Genomic DNA, 25,453 nt, shown 5'->3' with positions numbered 1-25,453 from the left:
TGAGGTGAGATGAGAGGAGATGAGAGGAGAAGAGAGGAGAGGAGAGGAGGTGAGATGAGAGGAGAAGAGAGGAGAGAGAGGAGAGGAGTGAGATGAGAGGAGATGAGATGAGATGAGAGGAGAGGAGGTGAGAGGAGAAGAGAGGAGAGGAGAGGAGGTGAGATGAGAGGAGATGAGAGGAGAGGAGAGGAGGTGAGAGGAGAAGAGAGGAGAGGAGAGGAGAGGGAGGAGGTGAGATGAGAGGAGATGAGAGGAGAGGAGAGGAGGTGAGATGAGAGGAGATGAGAGGAGAAGAGAGGAGAGGAGAGGAGGTGAGATGAGAGGAGAAGAGAGGAGAGGAGAGGAGAGGAGGTGAGATGAGAGGAGATGAGATGAGTATGAGAGGAGAGGAGGTGAGATGAGAGGAGAGGAGGTGAGATGAGAGGAGATGAGAGGAGAGGAGACAGAGTGCAGGGTGATTGGAGTGAGAGGTGATGTCAGAGCGCTGCTGTAAGATGGTTGTTACTCCAGCAGGTGAAGACACAGACTGATCTGAGGACCAGGTCTCCAGCTCGGCTGCCGGTGTGTGACTGAATGTAGGTAAAACTGTGCAGTATATGATTTATACAGTGAAACAACACACACACACACACACACACACACACACACACCACACACGCAGCACTCACCTTCTCGTTTAAGAGGCATGTCCGTGTCTGTTGTCTTCAGCACCGTTTGATCCGTCCGGGCACAACTTAAACCCACCCACTTCTAGTTAGACTCTGTAGATTGAGCTGGGGTTTGCTGGGATTTGTAGTTTCTGCTGTGGCACTAAGAGACTACAGCAGTGCTCCGAGCTCGGGGGCGGATCCATAACTACGTCCCTCTACTTCCAGATAGCAGGTTCTAATAATACTGCTACTATACACATATACCACTACCTGCCAGTGAGCATCCACACCATGTGAGAGACTGGGGTTCGATTCCCGGTCTGGGTGACTGTGCTGTGCTACACCAATAAGAGTCCTCTGGGTAAGACTCCTAACACTACACTGACCTCCTCTGTAATACCAGTAACCTTGTAAGTCGCTCTGGATAAGAGCCTCAGCTAAATGCTGTAAATGTAAATGTAAATACTTTTTCACAACAATGTTTTTGCTCAGCCTTCATGTGAACTATCAGCCAATCCCGGTGTAGAAGGCGGAGTTTACTGAGTACTCCTGTGTAAAGTGGACTCACAGTGGACATGCTGCCACCTCGTGGTCACTGTGCAGATTAACTGGTGTAAGAAAGCACGTCCTGTGGAACAGACGCAGCTAGCAGCAGCAGGGATGTCTGTCTGCTCACCGTGTTTAGAAATGTGAAATTAAGCTTCATTTTGGATCAACATTCTCCTCATTTCAGAAGAGAAAACAGACTTGATGAAGAACCTGGAACATGGAACCCATGGGCAAAACTTCCCAGTTGGGCTACACATACAGACCCCTTATGAGCGAGATTACTGGGGGGAATCCTCTCTGTGTGTAGATCAAGACAACCCCAACCACCACTAGTGTTAACCCATCCGTGCAGTGAACACACACACACACACACACACACACACCAGTGGAGGAGTGATCTACAGTAAAGCAGCTCCAGAGTGATAAAAGTGATCTACAGTAAAGCTTGTATATAGTCCGGCTGAACCAGTGTGTTGAGCTAGGTCTATATAGTCCGGCTGAACCAGTGTGTTGAGTAGTCTATATAGTCCGGCTGAACCAGTGTGTTGAGTAGTCTATATAGTCCGGCTGAACCAGTGTGTTGAGTAGTCTATATGGTCCGGCTGAACCAGTGTGTTGAGTAGTCTATATAGTCCGGCTGAACCAGTGTGTTGAGTAGTCTATATAGTCCCAGCTGAACCAGTGTGTTGAGTAGTCTATATAGTCCGGCTGAACCAGTGTGTTGAGTAGGTCTATATAGTCCAACTGATCCAGTGTGTTGAGTAGTCTATATGGTCCGGCTGATCCAGTGTGTTGAGTAGTCTATATAGTCCAGCTGAACAGTGTGTTGAGTAGTCTATATAGTCCAGCTGAACCAGTGTGTGAGTAGTCTATATAGTCCGGCTGAACCAGTGTGTTGAGTAGTCTATATGGTCCGGCTGAACCAGTGTGTTGAGTAGTCTATATAGTCCGGCTGAACCAGTGTGTTGAGTAGTCTATATGGTCCGGCTGAACCAGTGTGTTGAGTAGTCTATATAGTCCAAACTGATCCAGTGTGTTGAGTAGTCTATATGGTCCGCTGATCCAGTGTGTTGAGTAGTCTATATAGTCCGGCTGAACCAGTGTGTTGAGTAGTCTATATAGTCCGGCTGAACCAGTGTGTTGAGTAGTCTATATAGTCCAGCTGAACCAGTGTGTTGAGTAGTCTATATAGTCCCGGCTGAACCAGTGTGTTGAGTAGTCTATATAGTCCAACTGATCCAGTGTGTTGAGTAGTCTATATGTCCGGCTGATCCAGTGTGTTGAGTAGTCTATATAGTCCAGCTGAACCAGTGTGTTGAGTAGTCTATATAGTCCAGCTGAACCAGTGTGTTAGATAGTCTATATAGTCCAGATGAACCAGTGTGTTGAGTAGTCTATATAGTCCAACTGATCCAGTGTGTTGAGTAGTCTATATGGTCCGGCTGAACCAGTGTGTTGAGTAGTCTATATAGTCAGATGAACCAGTGTGTTGAGTAGTCTATATAGTCCAACTGATCCAGTGTGTTGAGTAGTCTATATAGTCCAACTGATCCAGTGTGTTGAGTAGTCTATATGGTCCGCTGAACCAGTGTGTTGAGTAGTCTATATAGTCCAGCTGAACCAGTGTGTTGGATAGTCCTATATAGTCCAGCTGATCCAGTGTGTTGAGTAGTCTATATAGTCCAACTGATCCAGTGTGTTGAGTAGTCTATATAGTCCAACTGATCCAGTGTGTTGAGTAGTCTATATGGTCCCGGCTGAACCAGTGTGTTGAGTAGTCTATATAGTCCAACTAATCCAGTGTGTTGAGTAGTCTATATGGTCCGGCTGAACCAGTGTGTTGAGTAGTCTATATAGTCCAGATGAACCAGTGTGTTGAGTAGTCTATATAGTCCGGCTGAACCAGTGTGTTGAGTAGTCCTATATGGTCCAACTGATCCAGTGTGTTGAGTAGTCTATATGGTCCGGCTGAACCAGTGTGTTGAGTAGTCTATATAGTCCGGCTGAACCAGTGTGTTGAGTAGTCTATATAGTCCGGCTGAACCAAGTGTGTTGAGTAGTCTATATAGTCCAACTGATCCAGTGTGTTGAGTAGTCTATATGGTCCGGCTGAACCAGTGTGTTGAGTAGTCTATATAGGTCCGGCTGAACCAGTGTGTTGAGTAGTCTATATAGTCCGGCTGAACCAGTGTGTTGAGTAGTCTATATGGTCCGGCTGAACCAGTGTGTTGAGTAGTCTATATGGTCCAACTGATCCAGTGTGTTGAGTAGTCTATATAGTCCAGATGAACCAGTGTGTTGAGTAGTCTATATAGTCCAGATGAACCAGTGTGTTGAGTAGTCTATATAGTCCGGCTGAACCAGTGTATTAAGAAGTCTATCTTCACTTGTTGAGGCGGTCCGGGTTTAATTGTTTTTCTCATCCAATAAGAACTCTGAATGGACTAATTAGAATAGGTGCACACTCATTGGCCACCAGATATAATAATCATTGATTAAGATTGGTGATACTTTATTAATGCTGTTTAACCCTTCCTGTGCAGATCTGCAAGGGCAGATGTTCAGGGTGATTGATGGTGGAACTGTCCGTTTCCGCTCAGACGGCCTCTCCAGCATTACCGGACTCACCGTCTGTCTGAGAGTGCTGAGCGAACAGGAGCCCTACAGTACTCTGCTCACATCTGAGAACCAAGCAGATGTAGTGAGATTGGATTTTAATAGTTTTGGGAAAAGCTACAGCCTACAGGTCAAAGGTTCCAGCATGAGCTTTAAATGGTACTTAATAGTGCCATCGTTTGTGCAGCCGTGGCCTTAGAAGAACAGGTGCTTCACCTGGGAGTCCAGCAGCGGGATGGTCAACGGGAACAGGAGCATCCGCAAAGGCGTCGTCAGAGGACAGGTGATGACCAGGGTGTTCTGAGTGTAGCCATTAGAAATGGACCACGTTAAAAATGTTGCTAAAAAGTGGCTGATTCCTCACTCAGAGCGCAGTTAGGATCTGTAAGAGCTCAGTATTGAGAGATCATTAGAGGAAGGATAAAGCCTGTGATGTCAGACTGATCCTGTGTTTGTGGATCAGAATGAGAGTTTCTGAACCTGACTGAATGAACAGCTGTGAGTTCTGGGCTTGGTTAGATCAGATGAAGTAAATGCAGTGAGGCTCAGCTCCTGCAGGAGGAGGGGGGAGATTAAACAGTGAGATGTTATTACAGACTGAATAAGGAATCTACCTTCACTCATGGCCGTCTATGTTTTCACTCCATCTGACCGGAGTTAGCTTTACTATCATCCCTGCAGCCTGTTAGTCATAGCTGTTATTCCACACAGTCCGTACAGTTAACACATCTAACACTGCTGCCCCCCCCACCCCCTCTCTCTCTGGGTGTTTTCTGGCCCTGCTGAATTACCACGATCTCAGTTTGAGGGTCCAGGGTCTGACGTATGTTTGGGGCTCTGCTCTGACTGTCCAAGACCTTTATAATAACAGTCCTGGAGCCCACCTTCGTTAGACCGTATTCTGCAAAAGCCACCAGACACAAGCAGCAGAGAGTGGGCGGGGACTGAGAAGAAGAGGCGATGAAGAGAGATTAAAGAAGCTAAAGCTACAGTAGTTACACAGTCCAGCTCTTCCTGATGAACGGACTGAGCTCCACACCTGAGCAAATCATTTACTGCTAAACCTGGATTACTTTAACTAATAAAAGCTTCTTAACTCGTTTCCACGTCATCTGAAGAATCGTCCCTCAGGCAGACTAAAACCATCAGCAGATAGCGGCCGAATACAGTAGTCCTAATCCAGCAGTCTGGACCCTGCCCTATCCACACAGTGTCACTGATCCCTACATGAGCTTATACACTGCAAAAGGGTTCTATAGTGTTCTGTATATAGTAGAACCTTTTTGGTGCTATGTAGAAGGGTCTAGAAGAGGTTTTCCTTGTATGTGAAGAACAGTTTAACCAGGCGAAGGAGCCTTGAGTTGTAATGGCCCTCTGCAGAACCGCTGCCTTTACTAAAGAACCCTTTAATTAAGAACCCGAACAGCTGCCAGATTTAAATTGTGCCAAAAAATGTAACGGGACAAAAATAAAGTTACGAGGCGTCTGTGTGGCGATATAGTCATACAGTCATTACCTAATGTTAACCGTCATTAATGGTGTAAAGCAGCTGAACACTGACAGATCTCAGATTCTGCTCTTTTAAAGCTACTTAACATTACCTGTATTACTGCACCTGCTGTTCCCACTTTTACCCAAAGGGGGAAATATTTGAATAGTATTTGAAAACGTGAAATATGTACTGCTGACATTGTCCTTAATTAATTTGTCACTGAAAGGAAAATACCAACAGGAGTTAGGCTAACAGTCATTTTGCAAACGGTTTTGTGAAAGGAGTTTTATAAACTAAATGTATATAAAATACAGAATTCAGCACTCAAACCGATTCCAAGCATTTTACAACAGTAAGTAACACACGTCTCCATTTGTTTTCCACTTTCCGTAATGTGAATCTGTCAGTGGTTCTTTATGTTGTATAAAGAGGTCATGATGAATGGACCAATAGAAATACTTTAACATGACTTGGGTTTTTTGGAGATACAAGGTTTTGTTCCGCCAGTGTCAAAGTGTGAACTAGATTACCAGTTACTGACTAAACCTGCGGTTAAACAGCAGAGCTGAATCAGGTGGGTTCAGTCAGTAAGAAGTAATCTAGTAAATTAATTCCAGTGGAAGTGTTGGAGCGTTTCTATTGGTCCATTCATCAGAGAGTTCTGGTACAGCATAAAGAACAGCTGCAGATTCTCACTCTGGAGGAAATGATGGACTAAGCTCTCCAGTTAACAGGTGAGTAGGTACCGCAGCGTCCAGCTTCAGGAGAGGAGTCTTCTATAGAGAACGAGCAGAGACGCAAGTCTTTACCTCAGAATCATTTAATCTTTACAATGAACACATTCAAAAATCTCTACCACACACACACACACACACACACACACACACACACACACACACAGACACAGACACAGACACAGACACACACACACACACACACACACACACACACAAAAAAACAGAGCTCCGACGAGCTTCACTCCAGCTTCACTCTCACGGAGCTCATGAACCGTCTCAAGCCATGTTCAATATAAAAGATACTGGAACCAAAACGAAGATCAGACTGATGGGTTTAATGTCTTTAATAAAAAGATTAGAAACACACACACACACGTCTCTGTTAGTCCACCAGCATGTGTGTGTGTGTGGGTTCTTTCTCTTCTCTGTCCTCCAGAACAGTCTCTCTCTTGCTCTCTCTCTCTTCTCTAAAAGCTGTAAATGAGCGTGTGAAGCTGAGTGTGAGTGTAACTGTAAGACATTTAAAGTTGAGTGGTTCAGCACCTCCAGACTGAGGCTGACGGAGCAGCGGTTCCTCCAGAGGAGAGCGCTGAGGGACATCACAGTTCTGATGAAGAAACATCATAGCAGAAACATTCAGAACATCCGCTCGGACCAACGGCCTCTCCTGGTTACTCACTTCCTGCTGGAGGCGGGGCCTTTGTGGAACAGGTAAATTGGCCTCTGGAGACCTGGGAAGGACATAAAGAGTGAATACTGAGTGTTTAGTTTATTCAGCTACTGGCCAGTTTATCAGAAACCCCTCCACTGTGCTAGTGTAGAGACTGTAGCCCACCTGGCATAGGGCGTGTTAGCCACCCTCTAGACCTCCGTCAGGGGTCAGTTTCTGACCTCAGAGCTGTTTTTGTCCAGATATTTTTGGGTGGAGGAACCACCACCATGTTAGTATCTCTGCTGTGCTGAAAACAGACCACCACCTAATAATATCCGGACAGTGGTGGTCCCACCTCACTGGTGAATGGGGTAGAGGGGGTCTGATGCACTGTGCAGCAACAGCTGAGCTACAGTCTACCTGCACCCAAGCTTGAGCACCCCTGGCCAAATGACACACTGCTGACTTTCCAAGTGTAAATAAGTGAGCAATGGGGTGTCCAAACTTTTAAAAAGACCATAATGTGCACAAGTGTTTCTGATCAAATGGCCAAAGAATGCACACAGCGTAAGGAGGAACTATTAAAGAGCTGGAGTTCCTACAAACACAGCCGCGAGTGAGATGGTGGTCAGGGTGGTCTACCTTTAGGGCAGCTGTTGGGCATGCTGATGAGTTCGTAGCTGGTGAAGCCCACCTCAGAGGTGAGGTAGGTGCTGAACTGGTCTGGTCTGAGCCGGATGCTGTTGTAGTTTCTGAAGGTGGTTTCCTGGGGAACACAAACACACACAGCAGATGTTACAGGATACTGTCTAATAACATCACAGCGTGTTACAGCGCCACCTTCAGTCATTCCATGCTGATCAGGGCGTCAGTGAAAACCGTACGCCTCATTACTGCCATCTGCTGGTCAGGTGTAATTCTGTGCTCTCCAGTGAAAGGGCAGTGTTACTAGATTAGCAACAGCGTTTACATTTCCTGTAGAGGACTTGTTCATCAATTTACACTCAGAACATCAACAACTTCAAACAGGGGTGCAAAAACTTCTGCACAGGACTGAGTATGACTGTGTGTCCACCGTGTCCACTCCCTCACCGTCAGTCTCTTCCTCTTGCTGTAGGAGCTCCACGGCTGGGACTCCAGTATGAGCACTCCTCCGGGGGTGAGGTGTCTGTAGGCTCGTTTGAAGAGCCACTGAAGCCCCAGGTCACCCCAGTTCAGGTGCACCCACTTCGTCACACTCAGGCACAGGATGACGTCATACTCCGCTCGCTGTGACATCACACCCGCCTCGCTCTCCGGCACGTAGTTCCCCTGTACACACACACGGGATTAACGCTCAGTCTCCAGTAAACACTAACTGTCCTGCTTCCATTAAACGCAACAGCAGCTCTACGCAGACTCCACCGTCTTCTATAGCGATCGACTGAATCTGGGCTCATCTAAAGCCTCCAAATTATTATAGTGAATCAGCTTTTTGGGGTTTTGGTTTATTTGGACACGCAGTGTTCAGGTAAACGCCTCATGTTTGAAACACAGTAATAAAAAGGCTTAGAGGGTGCTTTTATAGACCCTATAACCTGTTATCAATATCAATAGATCAATATCTAACAACCACCACTTGCAATACACACATTGAGATCAGATTTCAGATCAGTACAATCTGCATTAAACAGCCGCTCACATACACTACAATGTCAAAAGTATTGGGACACCTGCTCATTCACTGCTTTTTCTGAAATCAAGGGTATTAAAAGAGCTGATCCTGCTTCTGTTGGAGTAACTGTCTCTACTGTCCAGAGAAGAAGACTTTCTACTAGATTCTGGAGGAGACGCATATCAGATAATCACCACCCCACCTCATCATCCCAGACTCCCCACGCCGGCATCAGCGATGGGTGCAAGTTAGCTGAATGCATTTATTAGAATGGGAGTCCACAAACATTTGGACATGTAGTGTAATTGCTCATAAAAGTGAAAAGCTGCAGCAGAAATGGAGATCGAGGTCAGTGAAGGATCACGCTGAGCTTGAATCACTCAGGGCATGAATCAGACGCGTGTCTGATCTAGGTGTGCTTATGGAAGTGGTCCAGATCTGATTAAGCAGAAAATCTAATCTGTAATCCTGGTGATGTGAACACAGGCTTGAACATTAGGGGAGAGTTTTCTGGACTGGGATTGGACCTAGTCTGGGACCACACTTCCTTTTCAGTGTAGGATCCCCATTCAGACTGGGCCTAATCCCGGCCCGCCTGCTGGAGAGAACCGCCCCAAGGTTAAAACCCAAACACTCCAAACACTGTTTAATAACAAAGCAGTGATCTGTTCTCAGAGCAGTACTTGGACTCCACCCATGGAGAGTGCGTGTGTGTGTGTGTGTGTGTGTGTGTGTGTGAGCATGACCACACTTGCTTTAGACTGATCAGCTCCAGAGAAAGATTAGGAAACATTTTCCTATCAGTATCTCTCTGCTCAGCAATTCAGTTAAACACACACACACACACACACACACACACACACACACACACACACACCTGTGTGTGACCTCTCAACTCCATTTTGAGTTTAGAAAGGGAGTCATTACAAATATCTGTTACAGAGCTGTGAGTTACGCAACCGTCAGCACCACTGTAGTAAACATTACCCCACCACTGAGCTGCCCTCGGTAACAGCCCGGGCTACTGTTACACACACACACACACACACACACACACACACACACACATCAATAAAAACACCCGCTCCAAACCACAAGGGGGTGCTCCTGTTCCAATTCAACCACACAGTCTCTCACAACGACAGACGCACAGACAGTGAGAATCCGACTTTTAACTTAAAAATAATAACATATTTAATTGAACAATTATTTTAAAATGACTAGTTTATAAATTCAGCAAAAGACTAACACACTCAACACCAATCAAATCAATCAATTATATATAATATACATCATTACATTTTTATTTTCATTGTAGAAAAAGTAAAAGAAATGTGAAAATGCAAAATATATTTTATAATAACAATAATAATAATAACAATAACAGCAGCAACAAGAGTCTTGCAGATGTTCAGCTAAAAGAAGCAGTTGTGTGAAAGAAACCTGCAGAGACCAAAACATCAACTCTCGCTTACAACCACTAGAGGTGCTCATGTTTCTCACACACACACACACACACACACACACACACACACACACACACACACACACACACAGGAAGTCATTTTTTAACCAATACCTTCCCTAAAAAGTGCCAAAGGATCTGCAATAATGCGCGCACACACACACACACACACTCTCTATTCGAACTCTGCAGCTGTCCTTTACACTGTGTGAATTTTTTGTGATGAATGGATAAATAGAAACACTGATTTATTAATATGAAACTACCAAACAATCTGTAAATAATCCATTAAAAAAAACTTTTAATTTGACTTTCCTTCAAAGTTTTTGTTTATACTGAGGATGATGATGATTATTAGTTTTGCTCATTACTGCTATTATATTTGCTTTTGGCTAAAAGGCTCAGAGAAGCCCAGTATTGAACTGCAACAGGAACCAAAATATGCACACTCACTCATGGCCACCAGGGGGTGCTCAAGGCTCAGCTCGCTCTCGCTCTCTTTTTTTTTGGTCTTACCTTCATGAAGGACACGTTGTTGGGGAAGACCCCGGGGGTGTGAGGCTGTAGTGGTGGGGCAGCGATGGGCCCCCTGCACAGTCTGAAGGAGATGGGAAACGGGCGGAGCAGCTCCAGCTGCAGCATCATTAACGGGACCAGCTCTGAGCCCTGACCCCCTGCTGGCCCCTCACCGGCCCCTCGCTCCGAGCCATCCTCAGGCTTCTCTCTCGCCTCTCTGTGTCTCTCTGACCTCTTCTCCTCCTGTAGCTCGTCTCCTCCCCCCTGCCCCCGGCCCATACTCCCTCTCTGCTCTTCCTGTCTCTGCAGCTCAGACAGGAAGTGGCGAAGGTTCTGCCGTGCAGCATGCACCAGCCGTCCGTCAATGTCCATGCCCAGGATGTGGGCGGGGCTCCAGTGCTTGGCTATGGCAAGGGTCACGTGACCCACGTTGCATCCAACGTCCAGCACCTTTTTCCCACGGAACCATTCGGGCCTCAGAGCAGCCAGCCGCGGATCCCTGCTTGGTGCCGGGGTCTGGTATCCGTAGTAACAGCTATACGTACCATACTGGAACTTGCGCTGGGGCTTGCGTCGGTTCTGCGGAGCCTGGCGAGCTCCTGCGCGATGCATTCCTGTGGCTCCACCCACAATTGGTGTGTGGAAGGAGGTTTGGCTCCGCCCTCTTTCAGCACTGGACTGCTTGGAGGTGGGGGTCGGTGTGATTGACAGGCGCTCCGAGCGACTGGTGGTGCGCCTGCGCTTGCGGTGCTTGGACGGGTGAGCGGAGCTTGTGGAGTTACTGGTTCCTGTTGCAGGGGCGGAGTTAGTGGAGGTGTTTGAACGGCGCCGCGGCAATATGGGCTGGACCACCTCGTCCCTGCAGTTAATGGACGTGTTGAGCTCGTAGGGCCGCGGCGACTCCTCCACTGGCTGCAGGTCCAGCAGTGTGGCGCTCTCTCTGGCCGCCTCCGGAACATCACCCACCTGCACTTCCCCTAATCGTGACACGGGAAACAGCGCCCTTGCGGCCTCGTCCCCTTTTGACCTTTCTGGATCAGCAGGGTCGAGCTGGCCACTCCCGTGGTGCCGGTTCCTGTGGCGCCGCCTACCGCCACCGCTCTTCATGGGCGACACCAAGACGCCGCCATGGGCGTCCCCGCCCCTCCCGCTCAGGTTCAGCGGGTCGGTGATGTCTTTGGGGATCAGGATTTCAACAGGCTCCCTGCTCTTGGCCGGCAGAGGCGAGGACTTGGGCGTCTCTGCGTTCAGCGCCCTGTTCACCTCCTCGTCCAGCAGGCTGTTGAGGTTAAGGGGGTCGAAGATGTTGCCCCCCAGCAGGAAGTTAGTGGGCAGCACAGGCTCGCAGTCAGAGTTAGCACGCCGCCGCCGCTTGCTGAATCCGGGATGCTTAAAGCCGGCACTCATGCTGTAGCGCCGCTTGCTCAGTTTCTGAGTGGACTGCTGCTGCTGCTGCACCTGCGGAGGCCCGGGTTGGGGCTGAGGCCCGGGCTGCAGGCCATTCTTGATCGAAAGGGGTTTGCCTTCGGCCCTCATTCGTACAGCCTCAGCAACGTCGCCTTCCACCTCCGGGGGAGCGCGCAGCTCTGCCAGAACCATGTTGGCCATAAAAGGTGCACCAATGTTAATGGGTGGGCTTGGGGTTTTGCCATGCCGGCTTAAGACAGCCCCTGTGCCATCCCCTGTCAACACAGTCTCTTTCTCTATGGACATCTCAATCATCTTCCATCAGCCTCTGCTGCCTGCATGGGCCCTGAGAGAAATAAAGAGCGAGAGAGAGCGAGAGAGAGAGAGAGAGAGAGAGAGAGAGAGAGAGAGAGAGGTGTATTAGCATATTTCAGCATTAATGCAGATTCAATGTGTTGTTATAGAAGCAAAACTAATAAAAAAAATCATTATAATTATTATAATAGTTTTGCTTTTTAACTTACTTTCAACTTATACGCACTTCTTATGTGACTCTACACTTCAATTATGCACATGTGCACTGCAGCTCATCTACCCTGATTACTAACTAGCCAGACAGACTGCACCCAAGCTGATCAACAGGCAACATGATCAAGGGCTTCGACCCAAGGGGAAAGGGGTGCTTTAATAAACCCGCCCCCGGACGAAGGCGTCCTGCAGCTCATTAATAATGCTGCACAAACTACGTCCAAGCCCCGCCCCTCTCCCGCCCTGGCCGAGTGGCTCCGCCTCCTCTCCTCTGCTGAGCTGTGGCTGAGAGCTTCCCTCCCCCAAGTAACTGCCTTCTCTGCAGAGAAAAGAGAGCAAAAACAAAACACCCACAATTCGGACTTAGCGACACACTATTTACCGTATCGTGCTCGTGTCCTGTGACCCCTTTGTACCCTAAAACAAAAATGCACCAAGTCTAAAAAAGGATCTAGAGCTGTGACGCTTCTGTAAAAAAGACGATCATTTTTAACACGAATGTCTTAAAAACCGTCCGAGCGCGGCCAGCCCGACATGGGTGTGTGCGTGAATGCCAGAAAGTGGACGTTATTCTCTGTCTGGTCTGTGAAACGGTGTGTAAAAGCTGGGAGCTGCTGGATCTCAGGCAGAGACAGAGCCACACACACGCTCTTATATCCCACTACAGCGCACAGGGGGGAGAGCGACGGACAGGCGCTCCGGCCAATAGCAAGCGTGAACGCGCCCTGCCCGTCTCGAGGCGGCCAATCCCGTGCCTTTGAGCGAAGGCATGTGCTACCAAGTCCCGCCCACCGCCCCAGAGGTAGCCGGAGCTGTGCCTGCGCCGGAACCAACTTTCCCTCATTTCAGAGACAGGATCGATAAAATATCGCCTGTCTGAGACACAGCGCTCCCGTACGATTTACGCTGACGAAAACGTGTCGGTTTAGCACCTCGATCGAGCCGCTGTTCAGCCCAAAAACAGTCAGGAATCTGACCGGGGCACCGATTTCCCGTGTAAACAACCTTCCCGATCCGCTCGTTTGTTGACTTTCCAGCGCTGAACGCATCGAGCCGACCCCCGGCATGAGCACCAGCGCACCCTCCGCAGAGACATGGCCAAAAATCAGCGCTTCTGTCCACAGTTTGACCATACATTTTTGGCTCCCCTCCCCCATCAACTACTAACCCCCTTCATCGCGGACAACACAAGAGGCATCATGGGAAACGTAGTCCACAAAGCGTGGCCTCGGTTTTCGTGTTTGTGTTTTTATTCGCATAAATGATCATTTATTGGTATTTGCACATTAATGCGCTACAGCACGGCCCGCACAGTGCAGTCAGCAATCCCAGTGGAGAGCAGCAGATCCAGCAGCAGCTGAACAGTTCACTCACTGCGGCCCGTTAACCCTGCTGGTTCTGGTGGGCTTATCAGTTAGGCTCTGCATCAGGGCCCTGTTCAGAGTCCAGATTCCGTTTCTTTCTGAGCTCTGAACCCGAACCTTTGTAGTGAAGAAGAAGAAGGTTTTCATTTCCCTCATGAAGTTCAGAGCTGTGCAGGTGTAGACCTCAGCCTGACCTCCACCTTATTCTGACCTCCACTAACCACATCACCTGCCGCACAGTAACAGTCATGCCCCGGCTTCTGCACCCGAACAGCGCCCTTAGCTACATGTTCACCAGAGTGGTGCAGTTAATGGCACTTAATGCACTGGAGAAGCATGGAGGGAGATCAGCGCTGGTCCCTGTAGTTAAGGCTGAGTAATTAAACATTTAAAAACACTGAAAAAGGGATTAATTACTGTTTAATTCTCCGAGCCTGAAGCCAGACGCTAGGGAGCTACACTGGAGCCCGGAGCTGCCGGACGGTCAGAGGCTAAAGCGGCGGGAAACTCCACCAAGCGCGCGCCCTTCTGTCACTGTCCCCTCATTAGCTTTTAGCTCGTCTGAGGCGCAGCGCTCACTAACTCCTCCACCCTCACTAACTCCTCCACCCTCACTAACTCCTCCACCCTCACACTAACTCCTCCACCCTCACTAACTCCTCCACCCTCACTAACTCCTCCACCCTCACACTAACTCCTCCACCCTCACTAACTCCTCCACACTCACTAACTCCTCCACCCTCAGTCTTCTCCACCCTCACTAACTCCTCCACCCTCACTAACTCCTCCACACTCACTAACTCCTCCACCCTCACAGTCTTCTCCACCCTCACTAACTCCTCCACCCTCCCAGTCTCCTCCACCCTCACACTAAGCCTCTGTTCAGGACAGTTCAGAGGATGGATGCAATCCGCGGTAAGAAAAAGTGAAAATTGTCATTTTTGTGTTTTAGGTTAGCTAGCATAGCTCTGTCGATTTCCCCACAGTTTCTAAAGTCTTTAAAGATTAGAGATTAATCTTAAACGCTGTGTTTTAATGTTGAATATTATGATTTTCTTGAGGTTTTGTCATTATAGCAGCTATAGCTAGCTGTAGTGGCTGTGTACTGTTAGCTCGGGAGGCTAGCTGCTCTGCAGTGGACTGTAAATGTAAATCTTCCAAAACAGATAAAAATAAAGTTGTTCTTTATGATGTGCATTAATGATGATGTGCATTAAAACAGTCACGGGTCATAAAGAGAAGAGGGCCTTCGTCCCCCCCATAACTCAGCCCGAGAGCAGGGTGATGAGTGAAGCCCGGGAGGAGGAGGAGACAGCAGTGAGAGAGGGAGAGACTGGAGGACAGGAGGAGAGTCAGGCAGGTAAACCTGAAGAACATGCAGCACCTGGACCTGAGGAGAAGCCCAGGAGAAGAGCGAGAGAGGAAGGGGTGAACGGAGCAGTGGTGGGAAGGAAGACACGTAGAGTGGAAAGGAGTGGAGGTGAGGAAGAAGAGGTGAAAGAAAAGATGAAGAAAAGCAGAGAGCAGACGACGGTAGATGATAAGGTACAGTAACAGATACTCAGCCAGTAAGACTCTCTATATTTCCAATAAAAAAAAATACATTTAATACATATTTAATACCATTAATTTATCATTTTTATCATTATTCTGGAGAGTAAATTGTAAATACTCAAATATAACTCAGAAATAACTCTATAAATATTCCATTTAATAATTGTAATATAGCTGTGGCCAAAGTGTGCTTCATTAGGATGTAGTTATTATTACTCTCAATAACAGCGTTTCCATGGTGAACATGGAGTTCAGCTAAACTTGAAAACCTCATGATCTCCACAGAGTGACCACAGTTTACAGCCCTCATCATCAACATCCAGAGAGACCAGCAGGCTGTATAGATCATATATAACATATGTACAGTCAGTGGTTCAGCTTCTCTGTTGTTGACAGCAGGCTCTCTCTCTCATTTATACAGTTTGTGGGTTTTGGAGTTACATGTTCTTGAGGGAAACCGCTGGGAAGCTGCTGCTGCTTTTGAGCTTCAAATTCAGAATACGTGTAGATTCTGCTACAGATGGACTAAAGAGTCCAACTAGGGAAACATGTTTACGGCCTAAACAAATGTGTGTCTTCGTTGCCAGATTAGCTTTGACAGCCCTACTTCTGTGTGTTTTACTGTAGACCACAGCCAGTAAGTTTGAGATGTTGGAGGCAGTGTTGGATTATTCCATGTCTGGTCTTATAGGTCAGTAATCGGCATTTGTTTCTTATTCACAGCTGCCTGTCCCTATTCCTGTCTGTAATTTCTGTCTGCTGTCCCTCTCAGTTTAGAGTTTCGTGTTGATTTCCAGAAATGTGTTGTTTGTGTGTTTAGAGAGCACCAAGGCCATGCTGACTGAAGTGGATTTAATGCAAGCCAGTATGCAACTGAAAGATCACAGGTGCACTGTATCTTTATCTCTCTCTCTCTCCGTTTACACCGAACTCTTTTTAGGTACAGCTGTACTACTGTTGTATTGGTGGTATTGGTGTATAATGGTTAAATGTAATTATGCAATTAAATGAATAGTTCATGAGTTCATGAACAACAAAACTGCCCAAAAATGTGAGAAACATTACATTTAGATCTTATGTTACATCTAGGTGGTTATTGCTAGCAGTAATGATAATGTTAATTTTATTCATTTGGAGATATATAAACACATTTACTTGTGACTGCAGTCATTTATTGCTGTGATAAATGTACAGAGACGACCAGGAGAGTGAGGGTGATGAGGCTTGCAGCACGGCACTGGACAAAGAGAGCACGGAAGAGATGAAGAACAGATCTGAGTGTGAGAATAAAGGGGTTAATAGTGAATCATATGAATGTGAGTGTCCTACACTGTAAACAGAGATCATATAAGCAGATATTTCTTCATCTGTATTTTGGATCGTGATCAACATCACACGTGGACAATACAATAAGTATATGTTAGAAGGCTGGGAAGTTGACATCACCAATGTTAAGTGTAATGTGGTTAAAAGTTGTTTTAGTTTTCCTAATTGCCCGATATTCTTCAGAAATGTAATCTACAGTCCTAAAATAATATTTTAACTCATCTCTGCTTTTGCACACTTACTTTCACCTGGACACAACTGATCATGAATGTGCTCATGTTTGCCAGTAAATTACACAAAATAAGACCTAGTCATATTCTGTACTGAATATTAACGTGATTCAGATAAGAATTAGTACAACTGAGAAATTTAAACACACTGAAAAATGATGCATTTCTCAGTGCATATAAATTTGAGATTAGCAGTCAGTCTGTTTGAATAAGTTAAAGTTACATTTGAGTTTTTCATTTTGTGTGTGTGTGTGTGAGGGTGTGTAGATGTTGTGTGGGTGCAGTGTAGCAAGGCTGATTGTGGTAAATGGAGGACACTGAATGAAGATGTAGATCCCTCATTGCTGCCTGATGACTGGACCTGTGAGAACAACCCAGGTACCTCATGTTCAGATTTATGTGCATAAAAATTTTCATACACACATTTGTACAGCTATTCTCCAAAGACTGCATGCTTGTGACGTATAATGCTCATTAAACCTTAGTATGAACTGATATATATGTATGTGTGTGTTGCAGACCCAGCATTCTGCAGTTGTTCTGTTCCAGAAGAACAGTCCAGTATGTGTGAGGAGAAAATGTTCTTTAGCAACCTAGTGCCAGGGTCCCTGGTGTGGGCCCAGCAGGATGGACACCCCTGGTACAAAACTTTAGTGTCTTTATTGTGGTGTGTCTGGCTGCTGTATGAAGGTATGGGCTGACAGGGATATACTGGGAATTTTATGTCTGAACACAAGTGTAGATCAATGGATTGAGTCAAAAAGGAAACCAAACAGAAACGCAAACGTTATATAGTTTAGTCTCATAAAGCTTAATCATAAATATCAGATAGAGATAAAAAACATATCAGTAGAGATAAGAAAAATGTTGTTTATGGCTACAGGTGGCCTGCGATGATCGAAAGGGATCCAGAGACAGATGACTACCTTGAGTTCAACAAGAAAACAGACCTTGATCCAGTATGGCTTATTTTATTACCTGAGAAATTTAATCACATGTAATTCTACTTGAATTTTGCTTATATACTAAAATATTTCTGTGTGTTTTGCAGTACAAGTGTCATGTGACGTATTTTGGGGACCCAGTGTATATAGACTGGGTTCTCTGCAGCAATGTGAGAAACTACACAGACCTGTCGGAGGACGATGTTTTCAGTGTATGCACACATCGTGACACACCACGGCTTTGGAGGATGTAGTTGTGTTCTTGATGAAGTTAATTCTGTGTGTATATTTGTGTTTTTTAGATGTTGGCGTTTCAGGGGTTAAAGGAGAAGCTGAAGGATGCCGTTTGCATGTCCAAGCAAGCCCTTGAGCTGTACCCTCAGGTACATACTCACCAACACAGGTTTTAAAACGGCCGTCCATTTGGCTGCTCCGCTCGCCTCGAGTGCCTTTTCTGAGCCAGTTCTGCTGCCAGTGTCAAATCTGTCCGGAGAACTGTCCCAGACCGTTTACAACCCATGTGTGTAGCAACAAACTACTTTATAATGTTTAATATTAAAAATTCATTACTATGTGAGCCATCCTATTTCACGATTACTACTCACTCTTTCTATTCCTCCTTTAAAAAAGCCAGCATTATCTCAGCCAGAGTTCAAGTGAAGTGAGGTTAAACAGCTTTTTTTCAGAATTGTCAGAAGTGATCTAATTATGAATGTGCTCCTCCACTCAACCACTAGATGGGGCCAGTTCCATTCCTGCTCAGGGCAGCACAACTCAAGTAACAGATCCAATTGTCTTTTTTTATGTCTTGCTTTGGAAACATGCAGAAACATTCATGTGGTTAGTACCAATGATATACAGTCTTACTCAAACATTTGGGCACCCTTCCTGCTGCCGTCAGACTGCACAACCAACACTGCTCCCAACGGACCACATACACACACACTTAACTACACACACACGTTCATGTTCAGGGAATACTATGTGCAATATCCCATCCCCATGTGCAATTAAGAGTCTTTTACTGTAAATAATATTGTTTATTGCTTTTTTAATTCTTATTTATATTGTGTATATAGTGTAAATTATTTATCCAATTTTTTGTAACTGAGTGTCCTGCTATCCCTTTCTGCTGCTACACTGTGAATTTCCCCACTGCGGGACTAATAAAGGATTATCTTATCTTATCTTATCTTATCTTATCTTAAAAAATACATTGTACAATAAGAATTGTTTCTGTAATGTGCAGAAAATTCTATATGTAAGGATTTGTTCACTTATGTACTCTTGTGACAATTGATGAGGGTGCCAAAACATTTGCACGAGACTGTGCTTATATTACTTATAATATTTGCACCAAGTGAAAAACATTGAATATTATCAGTGTCTCCTGTCGAGGGGTGGATCTATCAGTTACTGAGTAAACAGTCAGTTCTTGAAGGTGATGGAGGCGTTGAAGCAGGAAAAATGGACAAATGTAAGAATCTGAGACACTTTGACAAGAACCAAACTGCGATGTTCTAGACACCTTGGTCAGAACATCTCTGACCATGTTCCCAGTATGCAGTGGTCAGTTCCTATCAGAAGTGCTCCAAGGAAGGGCAATCAGGTGGTACTAATGTTATGGTTAAATAGCATAGACTGCAACCATGCCAAAAGTGATATATTATGCTGTGTAACTGAATTACAGCTTGGTAATAGCTTAGCTTCATTGTAAATGGAAATTCCCTTTTTTCCAGATGCGTTTGATGAAGTTTGGGTTTTGGACACGTTATGACTCGGACAGAGAGATCTCAGAAGAGAACAACATCACAGGTTCATATACAAACACACACACACACACACACACACACACAAGCCGTAGTTAAATACGCATTCACATACACCTACACCTGAGCATACGTATATTTTATACCAGAACACCTCTCTCTCTCTCTCCCTCTCTCTTTGCATTCTCTTTCACTATCTCTCTCTCTTTCTCTCTCTCTTTCTCTCTCTTTCTTTCTCTCTCTCTCTTTCTCTCTCTCTCTTTCTCTCTGTTTAAAATGGCCAGTTCTTTACGTTTGTACAGGTACAGAGTAAACACGCGCAGTAATGTCTGCTCAAACGTTGCCGACTCTAGCATATTATTTTTCCAGTTGACAGCGAGTGGAGCTGTTCGAATTCAGCTCTGTTTTTGTATGTGTGTGTGTTTAAGAATGTTTTGTTTTTGCTCCTGCAGAAGTTTTGGAGATTTTCAGTGGAAAGACTGGAAAATACTCTGACGATGAGGTCAGTTACACACATGCTCACACACACACACACACACACACACACACACACCCATGCATACTCATAGTGAATGAAGCATGAGCCTGCCAGTATTTCTCATTCAGTTCAACCATACACTCAGCCATGTAAAAACATGCTGTGTTTGTGTGTGTGTGTGTGTGTGTGTGTTTCAGGATGTATGGCCTAAGAAGCAAAAGAAATGCATAAAGAAAGGAAGGGACAAACGTAAGTAACAGTAAAAGAGTAGATACTCACTTTGACATTTTTACTTTTTCATTATCATATTTTTTTACTTAGTACCTTTGTAGCTTCCTAACAACAGCCTGCTTCGAGTCTTCCAGTGTTACAGTAGTGATAGACATACACGTAAACAGACATGCATTAGACAAAAGAGGGGGAAAAAATAGGGGTTGAGCCAACTGCCTCGTTTACCTAGTTGATATTGTACTGGAATGTAGTTTCAGTTCTCAGTGATAATCACTGGGTGTATTAGCAGTATGTTGTTCTTTCTTGTTTGTACATGTAAAATCGATCAGGTGTGGGTATTTAAAGTAGAGTGTTAATAAAATAGAAACCTGAACAAAAGATCCATTTAACCTTTTGGTGTCACCCCCAGGGCAAAAGCGAGCAAGGCGTGAAAGTGAAAAAGAGGGTGGAGAACGTTTAGGGAAGAGGGGAAAGAAGCGTGAGAACGGAAAGAACCTGAAGAAGAAGATGGAGAGCCGGACAAAAGTGGAAAAACAGGCAAAAAATTCAGAAGACGCTGGACTGAAAGTCACAAAACAGGAAGGTGAGAAAGATGAACAGCAGCTAAAAGGGTGTGGAAACAGAGAAAGGGAGAATGGAGGAGGGCAGGGTTATGCATAACCACAGAGTTCACAGTTCACTACACAACACATTTGCCAGTGTAAAATGGGTGTTAAGTGTAAGTAGTGGGTTTAACAATGGGAATGTTTATTGATTTGCTGTGGCATTTACATTTAAACACCTACCTTTCTATCTCTCTGTGTGTCCCCATCTCTTTCCTCTTTCTCTGCCTGTGTTCTGTCTAGCTGTGGCTGATGACCTAATGTTGAAAGAAGAATTGGTGAAGAAGTGTTTCACTCCCTTGTTCTCCCGACCAAAGAAGAACAAACCTGCCCACAAAACAGGTGACTCTGAAAGAGACTGAACCTCAAACCTTCATTTCACCTTCAGACACTTCAGCGCCACAATTAGATTTTTGTATCTTAAGGAAATGTTCATACTCTTATTAGCAGACATTTTATTAACAGATTTGGATTGCCGTATGAAGGAAACCTGTGGTTATGTGTTACCTAAAGACTGAATATGATAAATAAAGTGATAAATGTTTAATACAATTGGATCAATTATATACATTTATTTAAATGTATTTATAAATTTATATCAGATTTGTGCCTTGGCTCAGAGGACGTTTACAATTTCATCTAGACATTAATGGGTTAAAATATGACACCGTGTGGACTGTGCTGAGATGTAACGGTCCTGTTGATCATTCACATGCAGCAAAGCAGCAGATTCACAACCAGGCGGTACCTGAGGGCACCATAAAAGGGTCCCCTGACAGCAGTCATGGTGAAGAGGACACAGATCTGAAAGTTAAAGAGGAAGAGAAAGATGACTGCGGAGGTGAAGATGTGAAGAGAGCACAGAGGGTCAGAGATGACATCAAAGATGGGGAAGGAAAGGAAGAAGAGATTGAGAAGAACAACAAGGATAAGCAGAGCAGATGGAACCTGAAGAGATGGGAGTATAACTTCAGCGATGAAGATGAGGAAGGTGGCGATGATGAAGATGGTTTCCTGGACACAGGATTGGAGACGTTGGGCTGCAGAAGAAAAGGTGCAGACCGTCTGTCCTGCGCAGGGGAAGAGGAGCTGGAAGAAGAGCAGTCTGACTTTTCTCTCATGCTGTTGGAAGAAGAGTAGAGTCTCATGTTCATGTTGAACTAGAGATACTTTTTCACTGACTTTAAAACTCTTTCACACTGTTTGTTATTTTAATTTACGGTATGAAGTAACCAGGCTGCTCAAATAGTCACCAAACAACACAGTAACTTGTTTACTTAAAGCTCACAGGATTGATCTCTGATCCCAGATTTAGTCGATCAGTCAGGACATGTCTGGTATCGGCTGTCTGCTTCTTTAGAATACAACAGGAGATGCTAGGCTAACATTGCCAACAAACACTAGACTTAGATTGTCACCAATCCCATCTCTGAAACACCCCCCCCAAAAAACAAACACTTCAATAAATCATGGCTAGACCTATTTTAAACATTTAATCGAGAACTGGAACTACATTCTCATCCTCACGTTGTCCTGCTGTGTAGAGCTGTTCCACTTTCAGAGTGATATCACACTGTGCTGAGGTGAAAGTGGTTCCGGTTCCTCCAGTGTTCCTCAGCTCTGTGGAGAAGGTCCTGTTTGGATTTATATGCTAAAGGAAGTCCGACCATCTCCTAAACCACATCCATCTACCAGCTAATGAAGATCTGGAGGAGCTCTGAGAGAAAGATGCTCTTTGGGGTTGTGTTCACAGAGATGAGACAGTGGGGACAGTCTAATGACAGTGTTTGTTAGCAGTGTTAGCCTAGCATCTCCTATTCTAAACTAAAGAAGCACATGTCAGATATCAGACCTGATATCATGTCCTGTCTGATCAATCCTGTGAGTTAAAATTTTTACCAAACTGTTCTTCAAAGTCTATAAAAGCAACAAAAAACTTTACTGACCAACACGTTCTGTTTACTTTATAATGTTGTTATAACATCAGTAACTGTACAACTTCACAGTGAATGCAAACCTGTTTGAGCTGTGTAGATTGTGTGTTCAGGTTCATGATGGTGTTATTTATGAGCTTCTGTTCAGCTGATCAGCTGGGTTTAGAGTTTTGCTCGGTGCAGACGCTGAGTTTATCTGCTATCGTTTGCTGTATTTTCTAGTTCTGTTTGCACCCTTTCTCCATTAGAGCAGCTGATCATTTCTGGCTGGCTGTGTTCTTCATCTGTGGTCTGCTCCTGAAGCGCACTCATGTTCTTTGCACAGTGTTTCACTGTAAATTCATCAGAGATGTTATTAATTAACCGACTGCATTGTTTAACACACAGGAAATATTTATTGTGTAATATATATATATACACAGTAATACAAGTGTAGTATTCACGCAGTGTGTTCGTGATGAGGTTTCAGTGGTATGTATTGTGGTTTTAATTAAAGCACATTGGCTGAGTGTGTGTTCAGTGGTGCTCCAGGAAAGCTTCACACCCATCACGTTCCGTCCTCAAACCGCCCGAGATAAGACGGGAGGAGGGGTGTGTGTTCATATGCAGTGTGTTCTGTATATTGTGGAGGTGGAAAACATCTCTGACTTTAAAGAGCTTTTTAGGAAATCATTACTGTAAGACAAACTTTTTATTTTTAGTTCCTGATACTGAGATTAGGGCTGTGTTGAGGATTAGACTTTCAAATATATACATACATATATCACCACTGCTGGATCAAACTTTGGTAGCCTTTTAGATCAAGGAGAAAATACATTTATATTCATGTTTTCTTTTTGATCCCCTCATCATGAGTCTGATGTCTGATGGTGATAAAGTGTATAATACACCTGGAATACATCGCATAGGAGTAATTACATATATGTAATAGATGAGTCATGTTATTACAGTACATATACATATCCCCACTGTCACACAAAATCCCTCCATCATTTCTACTAGTTTTCAGTTTTCTCCATAATGCAACACTGACAGTAAAGCTGCTGTTCTGGAGATGCAGCGTTTTTGAGTGACAGTGAGGATATGTTAAATATGTATGGGATATTTTATTACATCTAGATACTAATCCTGTGTCTGATGGAGTAACTGCCTCTACTGTCCAGGGAGGAGACTTTCTACTAGATTTAGGGAGGCGGGATTGAGAGGGGTGTGGGATGGGGGGAGGTCTGGGCAGGGGATTTGTGGGTGCTTATTTTTTCCTTGTTTGAAAAAACAACCAAAGTGTTTTGGGTTAAGAATGGAGTTGTTTCCTGTTGTGTCACAGAGAGAGAGAGAGAGAGTGTGGTGGTGAGAGAGAGGGAGAGTGAGTGTGGTGGTGAGAGGGAGGGAGAGTGAGTGTGGTGGTGAGAGAGAGAGAGGGAGAGTGAGTGTGGTGGTGAGAGAGAGAGAGGGAGAGTGAGTGTGGTGATGAGAGAGAGAGAGGGAGAGTGAGTGTGGTGGTGAGAGAGAGAGAGGGAGAGAGTGTGGTGGTGAGAGAGAGGGAGAGTGAGTGTGGTGATGAGAGAGAGGGAGAGTGAGTGTGGTGGTGAGAGAGAGAGAGGGAGAGTGAGTGTGGTGATGAGAGAGGGAGAGGGAGAGTGAGTGTGGTGGTGAGAGGGAGAGTGAGTGTGGTGATGAGAGAGGGAGAGTGAGTGTGGTGGTGAGAGAGAGAGAGGGAGAGTGAGTGTGGTGGTGAGAGAGGGAGAGTGAGTGTGGTGATAGAGAGAGAGGGAGAGTGAGTGTGGTGATGAGAGAGAGGGAGAGTGAGTGTGGTGGTGAGAGAGAGAGAGGGAGAGTGAGTGTGGTGGTGAGAGAGAGAGAGGGAGAGTGAGTGTGGTGATGAGAGAGAGGGAGAGTGAGTGTGGTGGTGAGAGAGAGAGAGGGAGAGTGAGTGTGGTGATGAGAGAGAGAGAGGGAGAGTGAGTGTGGTGGTGAGAGAGAGAGAGGGAGAGTGAGTGTGGTGATGAGAGAGAGAGGGAGAGTGAGTGTGGTGATGAGAGAGAGAGAGGGAGAGTGAGTGTGGTGGTGAGAGAGGGAGAGTGAGTGTGGTGGTGAGAGAGAGAGAGGGAGAGTGAGTGTGGTGATGAGAGAGAGAGGGAGAGTGAGTGTGGTGATGAGAGAGAGAGAGGGAGAGTGAGTGTGGTGGTGAGAGAGGGAGAGGGAGAGTGAGTGTGGTGATGAGAGAGAGAGAGGGAGAGTGAGTGTGGTGATGAGAGAGAGGGAGAGTGAGTGTGGTGGTGAGAGAGAGAGAGGGAGAGTGAGTGTGGTGGTGAGAGAGAGAGAGGGAGAGAGTGTGGTGGTGAGAGAGAGGGAGAGTGAGTGTGGTGATGAGAGAGAGGGAGAGTGAGTGTGGTGGTGAGAGAGAGAGAGGGAGAGTGAGTGTGGTGATGAGAGAGGGAGAGGGAGAGTGAGTGTGGTGGTGAGAGGGAGAGTGAGTGTGGTGATGAGAGAGAGGGAGAGTGAGTGTGGTGGTGAGAGAGAGAGAGGGAGAGTGAGTGTGGTGGTGAGAGAGGGAGAGTGAGTGTGGTGATGAGAGAGAGAGAGGGAGAGTGAGTGTGGTGATGAGAGAGAGGGAGAGTGAGTGTGGTGGTGAGAGAGAGAGAGGGAGAGTGAGTGTGGTGGTGAGAGAGGGAGAGTGAGTGTGGTGATGAGAGAGAGAGAGGGAGAGTGAGTGTGGTGATGAGAGAGAGGGAGAGTGAGTGTGGTGGTGAGAGAG

At 45.6% G+C, this 25,453-nt stretch overlaps 2 protein-coding genes across 4 annotated transcripts; one reads left to right on the top strand and one right to left on the bottom strand.

Moving 5' to 3' along the window:
- Window positions 1-6,109: 6,109 nt before the first annotated feature.
- On the bottom strand, window positions 6,110-12,953 carry mepceb (methylphosphate capping enzyme b). 2 transcript variants are annotated; one of them, XM_072696764.1, is made up of 5 exons: window positions 12,263-12,953; window positions 10,332-12,084; window positions 7,789-8,007; window positions 7,339-7,462; window positions 6,110-6,775 (listed from the first exon to the last, which is right to left on the bottom strand). In XM_072696764.1, the coding sequence occupies exons 2-5, from the start codon at window positions 12,051-12,053 to the stop codon at window positions 6,720-6,722; spliced, it is 2,121 nt and encodes a 706-aa protein (XP_072552865.1). In that variant the 5' UTR covers window positions 12,054-12,084; window positions 12,263-12,953; the 3' UTR covers window positions 6,110-6,719. The 2 variants fall into 2 exon arrangements, with proteins under 2 accessions (XP_072552865.1, XP_072552866.1); XM_072696765.1 differs by having other exon boundaries at window positions 12,649-12,953.
- A 111-nt stretch (window positions 12,954-13,064) lies between these two features.
- LOC140577008 (uncharacterized) lies at window positions 13,065-22,132 on the top strand. Of its 2 annotated transcripts, none has more exons than XM_072696767.1 (16): window positions 13,065-14,545; window positions 14,853-15,175; window positions 15,812-15,875; window positions 16,005-16,071; window positions 16,379-16,464; window positions 17,008-17,118; window positions 17,260-17,380; window positions 17,624-17,699; window positions 17,792-17,896; window positions 17,987-18,067; window positions 19,424-19,499; window positions 19,906-19,955; window positions 20,129-20,180; window positions 20,572-20,745; window positions 21,008-21,106; window positions 21,483-22,132. In XM_072696767.1, exons 1-16 carry the CDS (start codon window positions 14,530-14,532, stop codon window positions 21,902-21,904), a joined length of 1,923 nt encoding a protein of 640 aa, XP_072552868.1. In that variant the 5' UTR covers window positions 13,065-14,529; the 3' UTR covers window positions 21,905-22,132. The 2 variants fall into 2 exon arrangements, with proteins under 2 accessions (XP_072552868.1, XP_072552867.1); XM_072696766.1 differs by having other exon boundaries at window positions 16,379-16,500.
- The last annotated feature ends 3,321 nt before the right edge of the window (window positions 22,133-25,453 follow it).

The sequence above is a fragment of the Salminus brasiliensis genome, chromosome 14, assembly GCF_030463535.1.
Source record: "Salminus brasiliensis chromosome 14, fSalBra1.hap2, whole genome shotgun sequence".
NCBI classification, from domain to species: Eukaryota; Metazoa; Chordata; class Actinopteri; order Characiformes; family Bryconidae; genus Salminus; species Salminus brasiliensis.
This window is presented reverse-complemented; position numbering and strand designations above follow the sequence as displayed.